Source organism: Nomascus leucogenys, chromosome 5 (assembly GCF_006542625.1).
Source record: "Nomascus leucogenys isolate Asia chromosome 5, Asia_NLE_v1, whole genome shotgun sequence".
In the NCBI taxonomy this organism is placed as follows: Eukaryota; Metazoa; Chordata; class Mammalia; order Primates; family Hylobatidae; genus Nomascus; species Nomascus leucogenys.
The window spans coordinates 83,619,103-83,633,814 of NC_044385.1; the positions used below are offsets into that span (position 1 = coordinate 83,619,103).

Sequence of the window (14,712 nt, forward strand, 5' to 3'; positions counted from 1 at the left end):
GAGTCGGTGTGTGTATGTGTGCTTGTGTATGTAGTGTGTGCTAGTGGTGTGTGTGTGTGTGTGTGTTATGGCTTACAAAACAGGAATCTTAGAGCTCCTAATAATTGGCCTTCATGTTTTATACTTTTGTTTTCATGCATCTTTGGAAAATGCCATTACCAATGGCTATTTCATCTTAAGGAGAAAAAATCAAATTGCAATGTGACACTTTAATAACAAGAATAGAGGTGAACAAAACACCAAAACTATTGTGTGTGTGTGTGTGTGTGTGTGTGTGTGTGTGTCGGGGGTAGGGAGGTGGATATCCACTTTACCTTGAACCTGGGCTGAGATGGTAAGGAAGGATGACCAAAAAGGGTAGAACCTTAAGTAGTATTTAGCCAGATTTGAGTTTACAAATCTTGTATTGACAGTGAGCCTTTCTCCTTATAGGAGAGGCTCTATTCCTCTTAAGAGACATAGCCTCTCTTTCAATGGGAGTCTGCTTTTCTTCTGAAACACTTTCATAATCAAGTGACCTTCCTTGCATGGGTGCCTGGGGACAGCTGATTTTTCTCCGAGGATGAAGAAAGTTACATATTGATTGCTGTTGCTTGCGGCATGTTCGTACCAGCGCGGGCAGAAACGGGCTCACGAGCGCCCTCGAATTCACACACACTCACCGAAATACACATCTCAGCCCGTGGAAACGCATTAACACACACCCACATACACTCCTCCGCACCTCATTCAGATGGGTCCACGCGGAGTCAGGGCTGCTCTTCCCTTGGCATAGGCGTGTGTGCGGCGAGGGCGTGTGTGCGTGCGTGTGTGAGAGTGTGTGTAGAGAAACCCATTAGGCAGACCGCAGCTACCTTATCCTGCAAGCATGCTGCGATTCCCGATCCCGTGTATGTAGGACCACAGAAAAATTAAATCGCTGTTAAACTTTTTTTTATAAATTCTCTTTTCCGAAGGAAGGCGCTGGAAGAGCTACTCCCGGTAGTTAAAGGCCCGGGAGACCCGGTGGCGAATCCCGGGGCGCGTCCGCCTCGGCGGAGCGCTGGGCTCCGCTAGCCGGACTGGTTCCCCATCTAACTGATCTAATCAATGACTCCGAAGAGCCGGGGCTCCTGTCCCCACCCCCGCCATCCTCTTCTCCGCCTCCCATTGGACGCGGGCCGAGAAGGCAGGGCCTTGCTCCTCGCTCGGATTGGCTGGCAGGGAATCAGTATCAATGTTTAAGCGGCGGCGTGAGGTGAATAGAGTCAGTCAGCAAGAGACGCTGGGGAGAGAGCAGGGATCGCGAGCCCAGTGGATGCGGCAGCGGCGGAAGGCGGCTGGGGAGACGCTACTCCAACTGTTGAATTGAATTTTCACCTTTCCTTTCATCCGCTGCTTTGCTTGCGGAGATGGATTTATTTGCTTTTAAATCCGCACATCTTTCTCAGACTGTGGGGTGATCCCGACAGACACCAGACTGAAAGAGACCACCCGTGACAGAAAAGGAGGAATTAAAAGAAAAAAATAAAACTTCCACAACAGACTGCACAATTAACTATACACACCGATGTTGGACTTTGTGAATAGAAAAAATTGAGAGGAAAATCTTGAACTATGATGCGAGGCTAAGCTGGGAACAATTACTGGAAACCTGATTTTGTTTTTCCTTTTCAAAGACTCTGAAAAATTTCGGGGTACCTCTCGCCTAACCAAGAGGAAAGGTTTAAAAAAATAAACAAAATAAATAAACCAATACACCTAGCAAAGCAGACGCCTTGTTTTCCAGAACCTCGGACTCCTCCGGCAGAAAGAGGTAGAGTAAAAGTGCTGCTAGATTCAGCTTCACCTTCCTCCCTCCATCCCTTTCTCTTGCATTTTCTTTTTCCCCCAAAACATGAATCTGGTTTTTCTTTCTATAGACTGAGTCAGAGAAAGCGTTAGGAAGAAGCCGCAACTAATGTCTGTGAAGGGAGGACCATGAGGCGAGAGTGAATACGATTCGTTCCGCTGCTTCTGACTCATCCGGCAGATCGGAACACCTGCATTTCTGGATGTGTCATTCCCGTATGTCGAGGCGCCTCCAGAACCCGAAATAATGTGTAGACAGACCTGTGTCTAACATCCCCTCGGAAGGAGCTCCCCGGGGTGGGCGCCCCTGGCTGGACCGCCGCGGCCGCAGCTCTGCACCCCCTGCCCTCCCTGAGTCGCCCAGAAAGACTGAAAGAGACTGCAGAATGCTTCACGCCAAACCTTGATGTGTTGCTTTCATCCAGCCCACTCCTCCTACTATAAGAGAAAATTGAAGGAAAAAAAAAAACACGTACTTTATTTGCTTCAAATATTCATCACTTTTATTCCTCGCCAAGGTTTTCTTTTCTAGATGAAGAGGACTGGGAGGCAGGGCTATTGGAAGGAGATGCTGAATAGAAAGAAAAGAGAGGCACTTGACAGCCCAGCCCTGTGAATGCAGAGACTGTTTCCCTTCTAGCGAGAGACAGGGAGAGTGTGTGTGCAAGGACTGGGAGGGAGGCTCCCCCTTCCTTTTTATTCGGCCTCCCCCTCCCCCTTTAAATCTGCACGTCCATGAGTTGCCTGTTGATTTCCCTTCGCCTGGGAAGAAAAGCAAACTGGAATTAAACTGCTTGGAGAGAAGTCCTTGCTCGCGGGGAGAGGATGGGATGGTAGCGGAGGCTACTGGCTTGGCGTAGAGAAAACAGAGAGTGTGTTCTACGAACAGAGGCGAAGATTTATTTCTCTATTTCCCCACTCCCAATAGACTCACACAGCAAATGCTGATCAGGCTGTGGCTTTCTTGATTTCGGGGGGGAGCCTTTTCCGAGGAAGAGAGGGAGGAGCCTGGTGGGGAGAGGAAACTACAAATCGGGACACTAGTTCTTTACGCTGCATTTCCTCCCCTCCCTTTGGCTGCTCGGAAAGGAGAGAGAGGAAAAAAAAAAATACGCTTGACTGGGAGATGCAGTCCGCCGCCGCCGCTGCCTCAGCCAGCAATGCAAGATTAGATCTATAAATGCAGCAAAACACTGCCTGAAAACAGACCGGCCCGCGCAGCAAGCAGACATTTCACGGTGCGCTGGGAAAGCTTCAAAATATATCTGTGACTCTGTCTTCGTTGCTCTTCATCCCCATCAATTTCATCACGAGAGGCGAGCAGCAAGTAAGAATTTCACTTTCTGATCTGCTTAGAGACACACCTCCCTGCTCCCTCCCCCACTCGATGTGAAGAGTATTCGGGAGTCTCCGGGCGGGAGTAGATTTGCAGCACCCTAACGGGAGCGAGGAAAACCTACTGATTCTTTAGCTCATTATCATCTCTCCCAGACAAGATTTCCTTCTTATCGCCTGTTTCATCTTTCAAGTTTGAGCCTCCCGAAGTCCAGGCGGGAGAGAAGAAACCTCTGGCTCATCCCCAGCCGCAGGAAGCCGCCGCCTTTCTCCAAGCCCCTGCAGCTCTGCTGCGCCTCAGCTTCTCACCCAGTGCGGATGCTGTAGATCAACAGGTTCAGGGAACTTGAGCAGAATAAGGAGAGACCACCGGGTGCCGCAGCTCGGGTGCAGAGGGAAAAAAGGAACCATAGACTTGTGGCTCGCGTCTCGCGCGCACGCTGCGCCAGAGCCCCAGGCTGGCGCGCACTCCCTCGCTGGCCCCTCCAGTCCGGCTGCTCCTGCCCCCACCTTACAGGTCTGGGATGTACCTTTCCATCTGTTGCTGCTTTCTTCTATGGGCCCCTGCCCTCACTCTCAAGAACCTCAACTACTCCGTGCCGGAGGAGCAAGGGGCCGGCACGGTGATAGGGAACATCGGCAGGGATGCTCGACTGCAGCCTGGGCTTCCGCCGGCAGAGCGCGGCGGCGGAGGGCGCAGCAAGTCGGGTAGCTACCGGGTGCTGGAGAACTCTGCACCGCACCTGCTGGACGTGGACGCAGACAGCGGGCTCCTCTACACCAAGCAGCGCATCGACCGCGAGTCCCTGTGCCGCCACAATGCCAAGTGCCAGCTGTCCCTCGAGGTGTTCGCCAACGACAAGGAGATCTGCATGATCAAGGTGGAGATCCAGGACATCAACGACAATGCGCCCTCCTTCTCCTCGGACCAGATCGAAATGGACATCTCGGAGAACGCTGCTCCGGGCACCCGCTTCCCCCTCACCAGCGCACATGACCCCGACGCCGGGGAGAATGGACTCCGCACCTACCTCCTCACGCGCGACGATCACGGCCTCTTTGGACTGGATGTTAAGTCCCGCGGCGACGGCACCAAGTTCCCAGAACTGGTCATCCAGAAGGCTCTGGACCGCGAGCAACAGAATCACCATACGCTCGTGCTGACTGCCCTGGACGGTGGCGAGCCTCCACGTTCCGCCACCGTACAGATCAACGTGAAGGTGATTGACTCCAACGACAACAGCCCGGTCTTCGAGGCGCCATCCTACTTGGTGGAACTGCCTGAGAACGCTCCGTTGGGCACAGTGGTCATCGATCTGAACGCCACTGACGCCGATGAGGGTCCCAATGGTGAAGTGCTCTACTCTTTCAGCAGCTACGTGCCTGACCGCGTGCGGGAGCTCTTCTCCATCGACCCCAAGACAGGCCTAATCCGTGTGAAGGGCAACCTGGACTATGAGGAAAACGGGATGCTGGAGATTGACGTGCAGGCCCGAGACCTGGGGCCTAACCCTATCCCAGCACACTGCAAAGTCACGGTCAAGCTCATCGACCGCAACGACAATGCGCCGTCCATCGGTTTCGTCTCCGTGCGCCAGGGGGCGCTGAGCGAGGCCGCCCCTCCCGGCACCGTCATCGCCCTGGTGCGGGTCACTGACCGGGACTCGGGCAAGAACGGGCAGCTGCAGTGTCGGGTCCTGGGCGGAGGAGGGACGGGCGGCGGCGGGGGCCTGGGCGGGACCGGGGGTTCCGTCCCCTTCAAGCTTGAGGAGAACTACGACAACTTCTACACGGTGGTGACTGACCGCCCGCTGGACCGCGAGACACAAGACGAGTACAACGTGACCATCGTGGCGCGGGACGGGGGCTCTCCTCCCCTCAACTCTACCAAGTCGTTCGCGGTCAAGATTCTAGACGAGAACGACAACCCGCCTCGGTTCACCAAAGGGCTCTACGTGCTTCAGGTGCACGAGAACAACATCCCAGGAGAGTACCTGGGCTCTGTGCTCGCCCAGGATCCCGACCTAGGCCAGAACGGCACCGTATCCTACTCTATCCTGCCCTCGCACATCGGCGACGTGTCTATCTACACCTATGTGTCTGTGAATCCCACGAACGGGGCCATCTACGCCCTGCGCTCTTTTAACTTCGAGCAGACCAAGGCTTTTGAGTTCAAGGTGCTTGCTAAGGACTCGGGGGCGCCCGCGCACTTAGAGAGCAATGCCACGGTGAGGGTGACAGTGCTAGACGTGAATGACAACGCGCCAGTGATCGTGCTCCCCACGCTGCAGAACGACACCGCGGAGCTGCAGGTGCCGCGCAACGCTGGCCTGGGCTATCTGGTGAGCACCGTGCGCGCCCTAGACAGCGACTTCGGCGAGAGCGGGCGCCTCACCTACGAGATCGTGGACGGCAACGACGACCACCTGTTTGAGATCGACCCGTCCAGCGGCGAGATCCGCACGCTGCACCCCTTCTGGGAGGACGTGACGCCCGTGGTGGAGCTGGTGGTGAAGGTGACCGACCACGGCAAGCCCACCCTGTCCGCAGTGGCCAAGCTCATCATCCGCTCGGTGAGCGGATCCCTTCCCGAGGGGGTACCACGGGTGAACGGCGAGCAGCACCACTGGGACATGTCGCTGCCGCTCATCGTGACTCTGAGCACTATCTCCATCATCCTCCTAGCGGCCATGATCACCATCGCCGTCAAGTGCAAGCGCGAGAACAAGGAGATCCGCACTTACAACTGCCGCATCGCCGAGTACAGCCACCCGCAGCTGGGCGGGGGCAAGGGCAAGAAGAAGAAGATCAACAAAAATGATATCATGCTGGTGCAGAGCGAAGTGGAGGAGAGGAACGCCATGAACGTCATGAACGTGGTGAGCAGCCCCTCCCTGGCCACCTCCCCCATGTACTTCGACTACCAGACCCGCCTGCCCCTCAGCTCGCCCCGGTCGGAGGTGATGTATCTCAAACCGGCCTCCAACAACCTGACTGTCCCTCAGGGGCACGCGGGCTGCCACACCAGCTTCACCGGACAAGGGACTAATGCAAGCGAGACCCCTGCCACTCGGATGTCCATAATTCAGGTAGGAGACTTTTAGCATAACTGGGAGTTCACTTTATTGCTGGTTTTGGAGCTGTCCTGAAACCTTTGGAACAGGGCAAGCCGCTCTGCCAGCAGCAGTGAGAGGGGAAAAGAAAATTAAATGAAAACGGTTTACAATTTTGACACTGTGTATACATCACATTCTACACATAACCCCTCCCATGTAAATAGTCTAAACTCTACCAAACGTAAATATCTTACTCCTGTTTCATTTTAAAATTTATTTTTATAGGTTTGAAAATGTTAGCAGTGTTCAATCATAATAGCTTATTTTACTTACTTTTATTTGTTGGTTTACATTTCTTTTCATAAAAAGGAATTCCCAGAGCAGAAAAAAAAATGTTTTAGTTAATTGTCTTGAAAATATTTTAATTCCGTTTTTTTAAATGATGCCAAAAATGAAAGAAACTTATACCCAAGTATTAAGAAGTTAACTTCTTTAAGTACAGAGTAACAACCAGTCAGAATTTCAGAGTTCATTCAGTTTGAACTAACTTTTCACCCCTTAAAAAGTCAGTTTTATATTTTAAAGGTGATTTAAAGAACATGAATCTCACTTATTCTTCATCATTCCATTATACTAAAACTCCAGCATAATGCATTAATACAGCTTAAGCTTTTCAAATGTGAGTTGTACTCTGAAGCACTTTGAAAAGTCTGAATACATGCAGGCTCTGCATAATGACTAGTAACTATCTATGAAAAGTTTGTATTTGTTTTGTCCTGTGGTTATCGTGATCTGTTTCTTGGAGTCACTGAGGAATGAAAGGAATACAGCAGAGGACCAGAGGCTCATTTTGCGCTACTGAAAAAAGGAGGCAAAGTTACACTGAAGGCACTTGATGTGCCAAAATGAATTCAGGATGCATTTAGTTTGCATAGTGTGTATTTTATGTATATCTAAGTGATATTTAATATATATTAGATAGTATGATTCAAAGTTATTGATAATATCACAAAACTAAATGACTGACCCAGCCTGGACATAGATTCTAACAGCAGCAGGTGACTATACCATGTCTAGTCATTGTCTTGTCTCTTCTACCTACTATTGAGTTGTGTCACAGAAAAACTTAATTCTTGCTTATTATAATTGTATGTTGCAACAAATTACCCTGGATGAGCAGTATGTGGAATCTGAAAGTGACACCTCGAGAGGAAGATTAGTTTGGGGCAAGTGAACATAATTTGTTCATAATTTTATGCTTTGAAAAGCAAATAACTTTTGATGACACTTGACTCAATGTTTTTATTGTTAAAATGGAGCAGTAAAATTTCATAATCTTATTCTTTCTAACATAATAAGTATATCAAATATTAATACTTAGCAAAATATATTTTCATATAATAGTATAATGTCCTTGTAAAACAATCTCACACTTGACACTACTAAATATTAAAATATCAATTGTTATATTAAATCTCACTTCTAATAGTGTTTACTGTACATCAGTAATCATAATTTTTTAAGGTCTATATAAAACTGAAAAAGAAATTCTCCACTTTAAAAAAAATGTGGTTTCTATGAAAGTCTTTCTGTGACTGTGTAAAACTGGTATTTATGATAATCAATACGTATTTAGAAGGAAATATTAAAACACATATTTAAAGATTTGCTACAGTCATTTTATAAATACACATATGTTAAATACCTTTCTTATATTTTTACCATTGACAATTACAAAGATGTCACAGAGGGTTAATGCTTAGTGTTCCATTTAAAGTGCTGTGAGTTGAATTTTCATTTAGTTTCCAGTAAAAGTGAAGGTGGTGCAGAATTTTCAACAAGCCTGATTCCTTGGTTAGACTAGAGGGGAACAATCTTGGATTGAAATATGCAGAGGTTTTGAGAGATAGTGATACCTGTAGTATATTGCACCATGCTGTTCTTGAAGGTGGTCATTGCTTAAGGAGGAATAGGATAATGATTCCTGTCATTGACAGTAAAACTCAAGCCAAAGCAAATACACACGTGTGCACACACACACAGAATGCAAAGGGAAAACTTTTTTTAACATTCCCTTTCTTCTAGATTCTTAATTCATGTCATAAAGACACAAACTATGTTTTTGTTTTAAGTCCTTGAAATGTTTTGCACAGTGGCTAATTTTCCCATATTGCTTCTGCCCTAGAAATATCCTCAACATGCATTGTTTAAACGTTTTTTTAATTCAGTTTTTGTATTCCTCTAAAGGATGCTTTGTAAGTTCTTAATATGTTAATTCTCTTTCAAATATATCAGGTTTATCTCAATATTGATTATGGGGAGCAGAGTAAATTAACTACAGGAACAGTCTTTTTTTTTTTTAACTAGTGTGTCGCAAACACACTGTGCTAAAGTGACATGCTTAAATTAAAGCATTTAGGTATCCCATAATCTTGTTTCAGGTGCTTTTATTAGTGTATATATGTAATACAGCACCCTAAGGAAACACACTATTAATCTCACGTGCATTTCTGAAGGTAGAATTTTAATCCACAGAGTGCACTTGGCCTAACTGCTGCTAGGTCTGGTCCATCTTTATTTTATAGCATCTGTGTTCTGTTTGGAAGTACAATGTATTCTATTGATGGAAGGAAAAGAATTTCATAATCGTGTTGAGATACACTGGTACAGTGTGGTGATATGAAATTTAGGAACTTTATGATTTATGAGGCTCACATTATAGCTAAAGTTAAGATTTAAGTATCAAGGCATTTTATGTGGGTCAAAGGGCCTAAAATGTTAAGGTTAATGCCTGTAGGTTCTCCTTGGGCATAGGAGTACTTTTACTGAGTATGGATGCTAAGCATTCATATAAGCTGATACAGAAACAGTGGTGTTTGTGAGAAGAGATTTGATTTCAGGTGTTTTTCAAGTTCCTCAGAAAAATTAAAGTATAAATTGTTTAAACAATAGATTAGCAACTAAATACCCACAATAGTGTGAATCATAATAAAACACAGTTATAATTAAATATGTAATTCTTTTTAAACGTATAAAACTGATTTTGAAGAATAGGAGCACAGGTTTCGTAGTACATAAGGCAAATAGATTCTCATACAAATTTATAAGAGCACTTTTTATAGGAGCAATTTTCATCTGAATTATTTTATGTATTAATATGAAATCCAAAGTCAAGTAAAGAGATTATTACTAGTTCTCAAGAATAACTGCTTATCGTGATTTATCAAGAATTAAGTGCTAAGTCTCAGGGTGACTTCTCAACAGGTGTTTTCAATGAAGGCCTTGTTGGAAAGAGAGGAGGAGGCTGGGGACTTCTCACTGATGGGAGACTTCCCAGTTTTGTTTGAACATCTGTGTTTTCACATTTTTTGTAGCACTACTACAAGTCATTTTAATATGCTCTCATAGAAGGAAATGTATTGAGCCAGCAGAATAAGATCTACTAAAATAAATTTTGAAAAGGAATACATTCTTACTCCATGTTTTACAAATCAATTTCAAACGATTCACATTTGGGTTGACTTTAGAGTCTTTATGCTAGGAAGATAAAATCCTTTTGATAGATGTACATGGCCTTTTCAATAACAGGGAATTAAGCATATGGTAAATACCTAAAGCTAATCCAAATATATAAAAATGATATTGAAGTGTAGAGGACTAAAGTATCATAGTGTAAACAATAAACTCAATATTGCAGAATAAAAAGGTGAAAAGAGACTCCATCTTGAATAGCAACATTATCCACTGTATGCCTTTATTCCCACTTTGCTCTAGTACAAGAAGATCTTCACTATAGGGACTTATTCAGAAAAGTTCCCAAAATCGTGATCTTCCAAATTTCATACTCTAGCCTATTAATGATTTCAGTAACAAATACAAAGTGCGTGAACAATTTATTTTGGTATTTATAATTTGGGAGATATTTTGCTATGATTTTTATTCTAAGACAGCTGTTTAATTAGTATATGCATTAGTTTCCATAAACTATATATACATCTCTACTTATAGGCATTCTGGTATCTTGAGTAGGAAAGGAATGTCTCTTTCTTACTGTGTGCCTTCTGGATTGTTTAGTTCGCTCATCCTTTTTCTTAAATATTTTGAAAAGGTAGAATGAGTAATTCCTACTTGAGAGTACACAATAATTACATATTTTTTTCTGTTTTATCAGGCATTAAAAGTAGTGTAAAGTAAATAAACTTAATTTAAAATATAATCAGATATTCAATGTTTAGAGTTTTTTTTGGAGAAGAGTTTATAACCCCTAAAAATCCAAAAATTGTTATCACCATTATTATATTGTTACTTTTATTTTTATATGCATCTATGAAAATTTTAGCTCCAATTTTAATGTGGCATTTCTCTATTTCCCAATAAATGAAAACACAGAAAGTATAAAGCTAGAAACCAGAGAATCTTGTTTTTAATATTAACTAATATAACTCTTTGTAAGGTATTAACTTCTTGATTCCATTAGCTTTTGGTTTTCGATAAAATTTTCAAAATGCAACCTAGGTAATATTTTATCATTCTTGTATTGAGATTATAATCCTTCACTCTTTTGAAAATGTCAGGAGTAAGATAATTTTTAATTTTACTTGAGTTGCATGAGTTCTATAATTTCAATAAATATTACCATATGTAAGTATATGCCAAAAAATTTGGAATTTTAGTCTTGGCATCTTCATGTTATTTAAGGCTGTGTGTGATCATGAAAACATCAGCATAGAAAAGTATGCCTTAAAATTGTTATCTCAACTACCTGAATATACTATTTCAGTCATGAAAAAATTTACATTACCACCTTTGACTATATCGTTCAACATACAAAACACTCAAAATCCCCAAATTTTCCAGAATGTTTTCTCCACAAAGTTGATGCTATAACATATATTATTCACTTTTTTCAAGTGCATAGATGCAGATTTTCATATAAGGTTAAAATAATCCCAAATATCATCTCTCTTCAAAAAACTAAGAAATACACATATTTTAAAATGAAAAAACCTTCAAAAATTTCAGGTAATAGTTAATCCTGTTTAAAAATATAGCATTATATTTTATCATGTTTCAGGACTATTCTTGGGTTTCAGGTTTCAAGTTTTTCACTGTTAGTGCTGCTTTCTGCTTATGTACTGTAACACAATAGAAATGTATCTACAAATATAAAGGGCATACATTAAGAAAAAATATATTTAAGATTAATAAAGGTTCACATGCATTTATTGCAGTGAAATTTGTCTATGCCTATATGTATAAAAATATACAAATAATTTTTTGGTAAATTTAAGTATGTGTATAAATGTATGTGTCTTTATATTTTCAATGTAGTGTATGTAAGTACTTGCTCAAGCACAGATACTAGTCCAATTTTATACATTTTAGTTCAAAAGTATTTCTTCTCTAAGGAACAGCTCACGCTTTTATTTTTCTTTGAAAATATGTTGAAACTTTATTTTACTGTTTTAAAGTTTCAAACAATTTGAAGTCCCATAAAATAGAGCTAGTGACCCTAGATCGGGGGGACTTAACAAGTGGCCTTCAGTGGACAATAGGTTGAAGCCTATGTAGACGAAGAGAAACAAAAATCTCACCCAAGTTCCTGATTCTTTTGAGAAGATGGCAGGAGAGCTGGAAGCATGTGAGAATGTATGCTGTGAGCCTGATGATGAAACAACGACAGGAGGAAGAAGAAGCCACTATAACTGGGCCCATGCCAGTTAGGAAGTAAAACTTAACTCCCTAATGCTGAGAAGTCTTGCAATACACTCAATAGTGGGTAAATTCTTACAAATGCACCCGATAATTACAATATTAGTCATTGCACTAGAATGTATTCCCCTCCGTGGTACTTCTGTTTAATAAATCCCATAGGGCATTATCTGAAGGTTGTATTTTAGTAAACCCATTAGGAAAGGATTTTTTGTGTATTGAATTCCTTCAATCAATGACTGTATATTAGTTAGAGAATAGGGTAAAGTTCCTTTTGCCTATCATTTTGAAGATAATGTGACTTCTGCAACCCACCTACAAAACACTTTTAAAGTTCATCAGACCTACATTAACCTATTGTGAACCTACTTTAGTAATAATAATTTTCTTCAATGACATACAGTATTTTACAGTTAGTCATAAGCTTTCACCACTAGCTTTGACAATGATATATTGCTATCTTTGGTCTTCTGAAATAAGTTATCTACAATAAAGAAGTCCTTAATGACATCAACATCCCTACTGTGACTAGGCAGAAGCATGCTTTTATTTCCTTGCTACTGTAGAAATACTAAGATCAATATATTTAAGGTAAAGCAAAAAAAAATAAAAACCATAACAAAATACAGATGAAAAATTGTGGCTCTGTGGGTGGCATCCTTTGCTTGTATGTACCAAGTTCTTCCGGGGATAGCCTATAAAATTGGTTTCAGACAGTGTTTGAGAGAAAAAAAAAATATATATATATATAAATATATATATATATGACATACTTCTATTTGTTCTGGTCCTAGTGACATTCTGATTACTGGTATTTGTAGGCCTTGACGGATCTATTCCAAGCAGTTTTATTGTACTGAAATGGTTCTTACAGTTCATTGAGCATCTAGCATAACTGTGCTGAATATGATTGGCACGTTTGCATATATTTATTCAAAAAATAAGGCAGTTAAACAGCATAATTACGGGAAAACGAATCATAACAATAAAAGACCATTTAAGTTAACAAGCTTTGTGATCAAAAGATAAATACAGGTTGGATAAATGACACTTTAGATGTAAGTAATCTACATAAATAGACTTTGGTCTGATTAAAGGAGTGGAATATATTAAAATAACTTAATCGTATTAGAAATTCATTTTATTTCAGTTATCTTGAAATGTTTAACGATCTGTATTATCTTATTTTCTTTATGTTTCTATTTAATACAATAGAGATACACCATATTTAAGTTGTATGAAAAATGCCAAGGTAAAGATAAATATAATTTTGTAAACTTCCATTTGGTTCTGAAATACATGCTGTCTGAACAATATTTCATACTTTTTAAACTTTTAATGTTTTTGATTGATTTTTAATTAGTGGAACACATTAAAGGGACTATTTAAAGGACCATTTCTTGTTTACTGTCTCAGCTAAAAGCAGCCTTTGTAGGGTTTGAAAGCTAGATCATGAAAATCAATTTGAAATTTCAAAGCTATACATGCATAATTGTTTTGCAGATATATACTCTTATAAGAAAACATTGGTTACATGTTTGCAAATTATATTGATACATAATTTAGACAATGACTTGATATTCTGAAAGATTCTGATGCTATTTTCATAGCATCTATGCTTTACAATTACAGACTTACCTTACAACTTCTCTAAACAAGTAATTTCTTTGCAACAACTATGGTATTTTAGATATATTTCATTTAGCTGTTTTTGATAATAACTTTAAAAATATAATTTAGGCACTGAGTCATGAATTGTTACATCTCATTATCTAGGATTTCCACCTAAATACTTAACAGTTATTGCTAAACAATGATTTGGGTTTTTGAGTGCCTAAAATTTTCATGGTCTCCAATTCAGAAAAAAACCCAAATTAAAATATATAAATGAAATAATTAGGTTTTATTTGAAATTCCAATAATTTGCTTTGATCAAATGAAAATGAAACTGGTATTCATTGTAGGCAGAAATGGTTATGGGAGTCAAAATAGCTTTCTTATTGTTATAATACAATTTCAGACTATGCATGTCTTATATAAATTCTTAAATTTGAATTTTCCGTACAAACATTTGCATCAGTTTTGAACATCTAAAAGTAGTTTTCACCCTTAATCTACAACATTCTTTTAAAAATCATAGTCCCCAGTACAAATGCCTTTGCTAAAAGTAGTTCATTTTATTTTTCACACAACATATTTTAACAGCATATACTGAGATTATTTTAACTGAATACTTGATATATTTTTGCTATTTTTTCACGGCGACATAGAAATTGCATATGCATTACTGAATTTATAAAGCAATTCCCCTTTGATTATCATGAAAAGAATTACGTAACCACATGTGTACAGTGGCTGTGTGAAATTTTTACTGATGTCCTTATTTTATCAGTAGATAAAATGAAATTAAAACATTAGAATGTTTGAGAAATAATATGCTTAAAATTTTAGCAAAATATAATAAGAAAAAAGTTATTTTAGTATTTTGGAAAAGGCAATTTGTTTAAAAGAAAATATTTTTCAGTTCAAACTTGAATAAGTGCTTAACGATGCATTTTATATAAATTATTAGTTATAAAAACTTATGAAACAATGTTAAAAATAATTACTTCAATTTCCATAGTTCTGTCAGCAAAACAAACACAAAACAGAATATCATTTAAATATTGGTGAATTCTATTATAATAGTGTCTTCTTGGGTCCCACCAGAATTTATGCCTTCTATTTTGCTCTTGCAGTTTTGCATCTATTTTAAAATAGTATATCCCAAGTCCTTTTG

At 40.8% G+C, this 14,712-nt stretch overlaps 1 protein-coding gene across 2 annotated transcripts in view; it reads left to right on the forward strand.

The window, feature by feature from the left end:
* The first annotated feature begins 1,251 nt into the window (after positions 1 to 1,251).
* Positions 1,252 to 14,712, forward strand: part of PCDH17 (protocadherin 17) — a 100,311-nt gene continuing 86,850 nt past the window's right edge. Inside the window, exons 1-2 of one of the 2 annotated variants that reach the window (XM_030813464.1) lie at positions 1,252 to 1,795; positions 1,902 to 6,254. In XM_030813464.1, coding sequence (XP_030669324.1) covers positions 3,690 to 6,254 — 2,565 coding nt within the window. In that variant the 5' untranslated portion in view covers positions 1,252 to 1,795; positions 1,902 to 3,689. Of the gene's footprint in view, positions 6,255 to 14,712 lie in introns of both variants that reach the window. The other variant, XM_030813465.1, reaches the window with a different exon arrangement.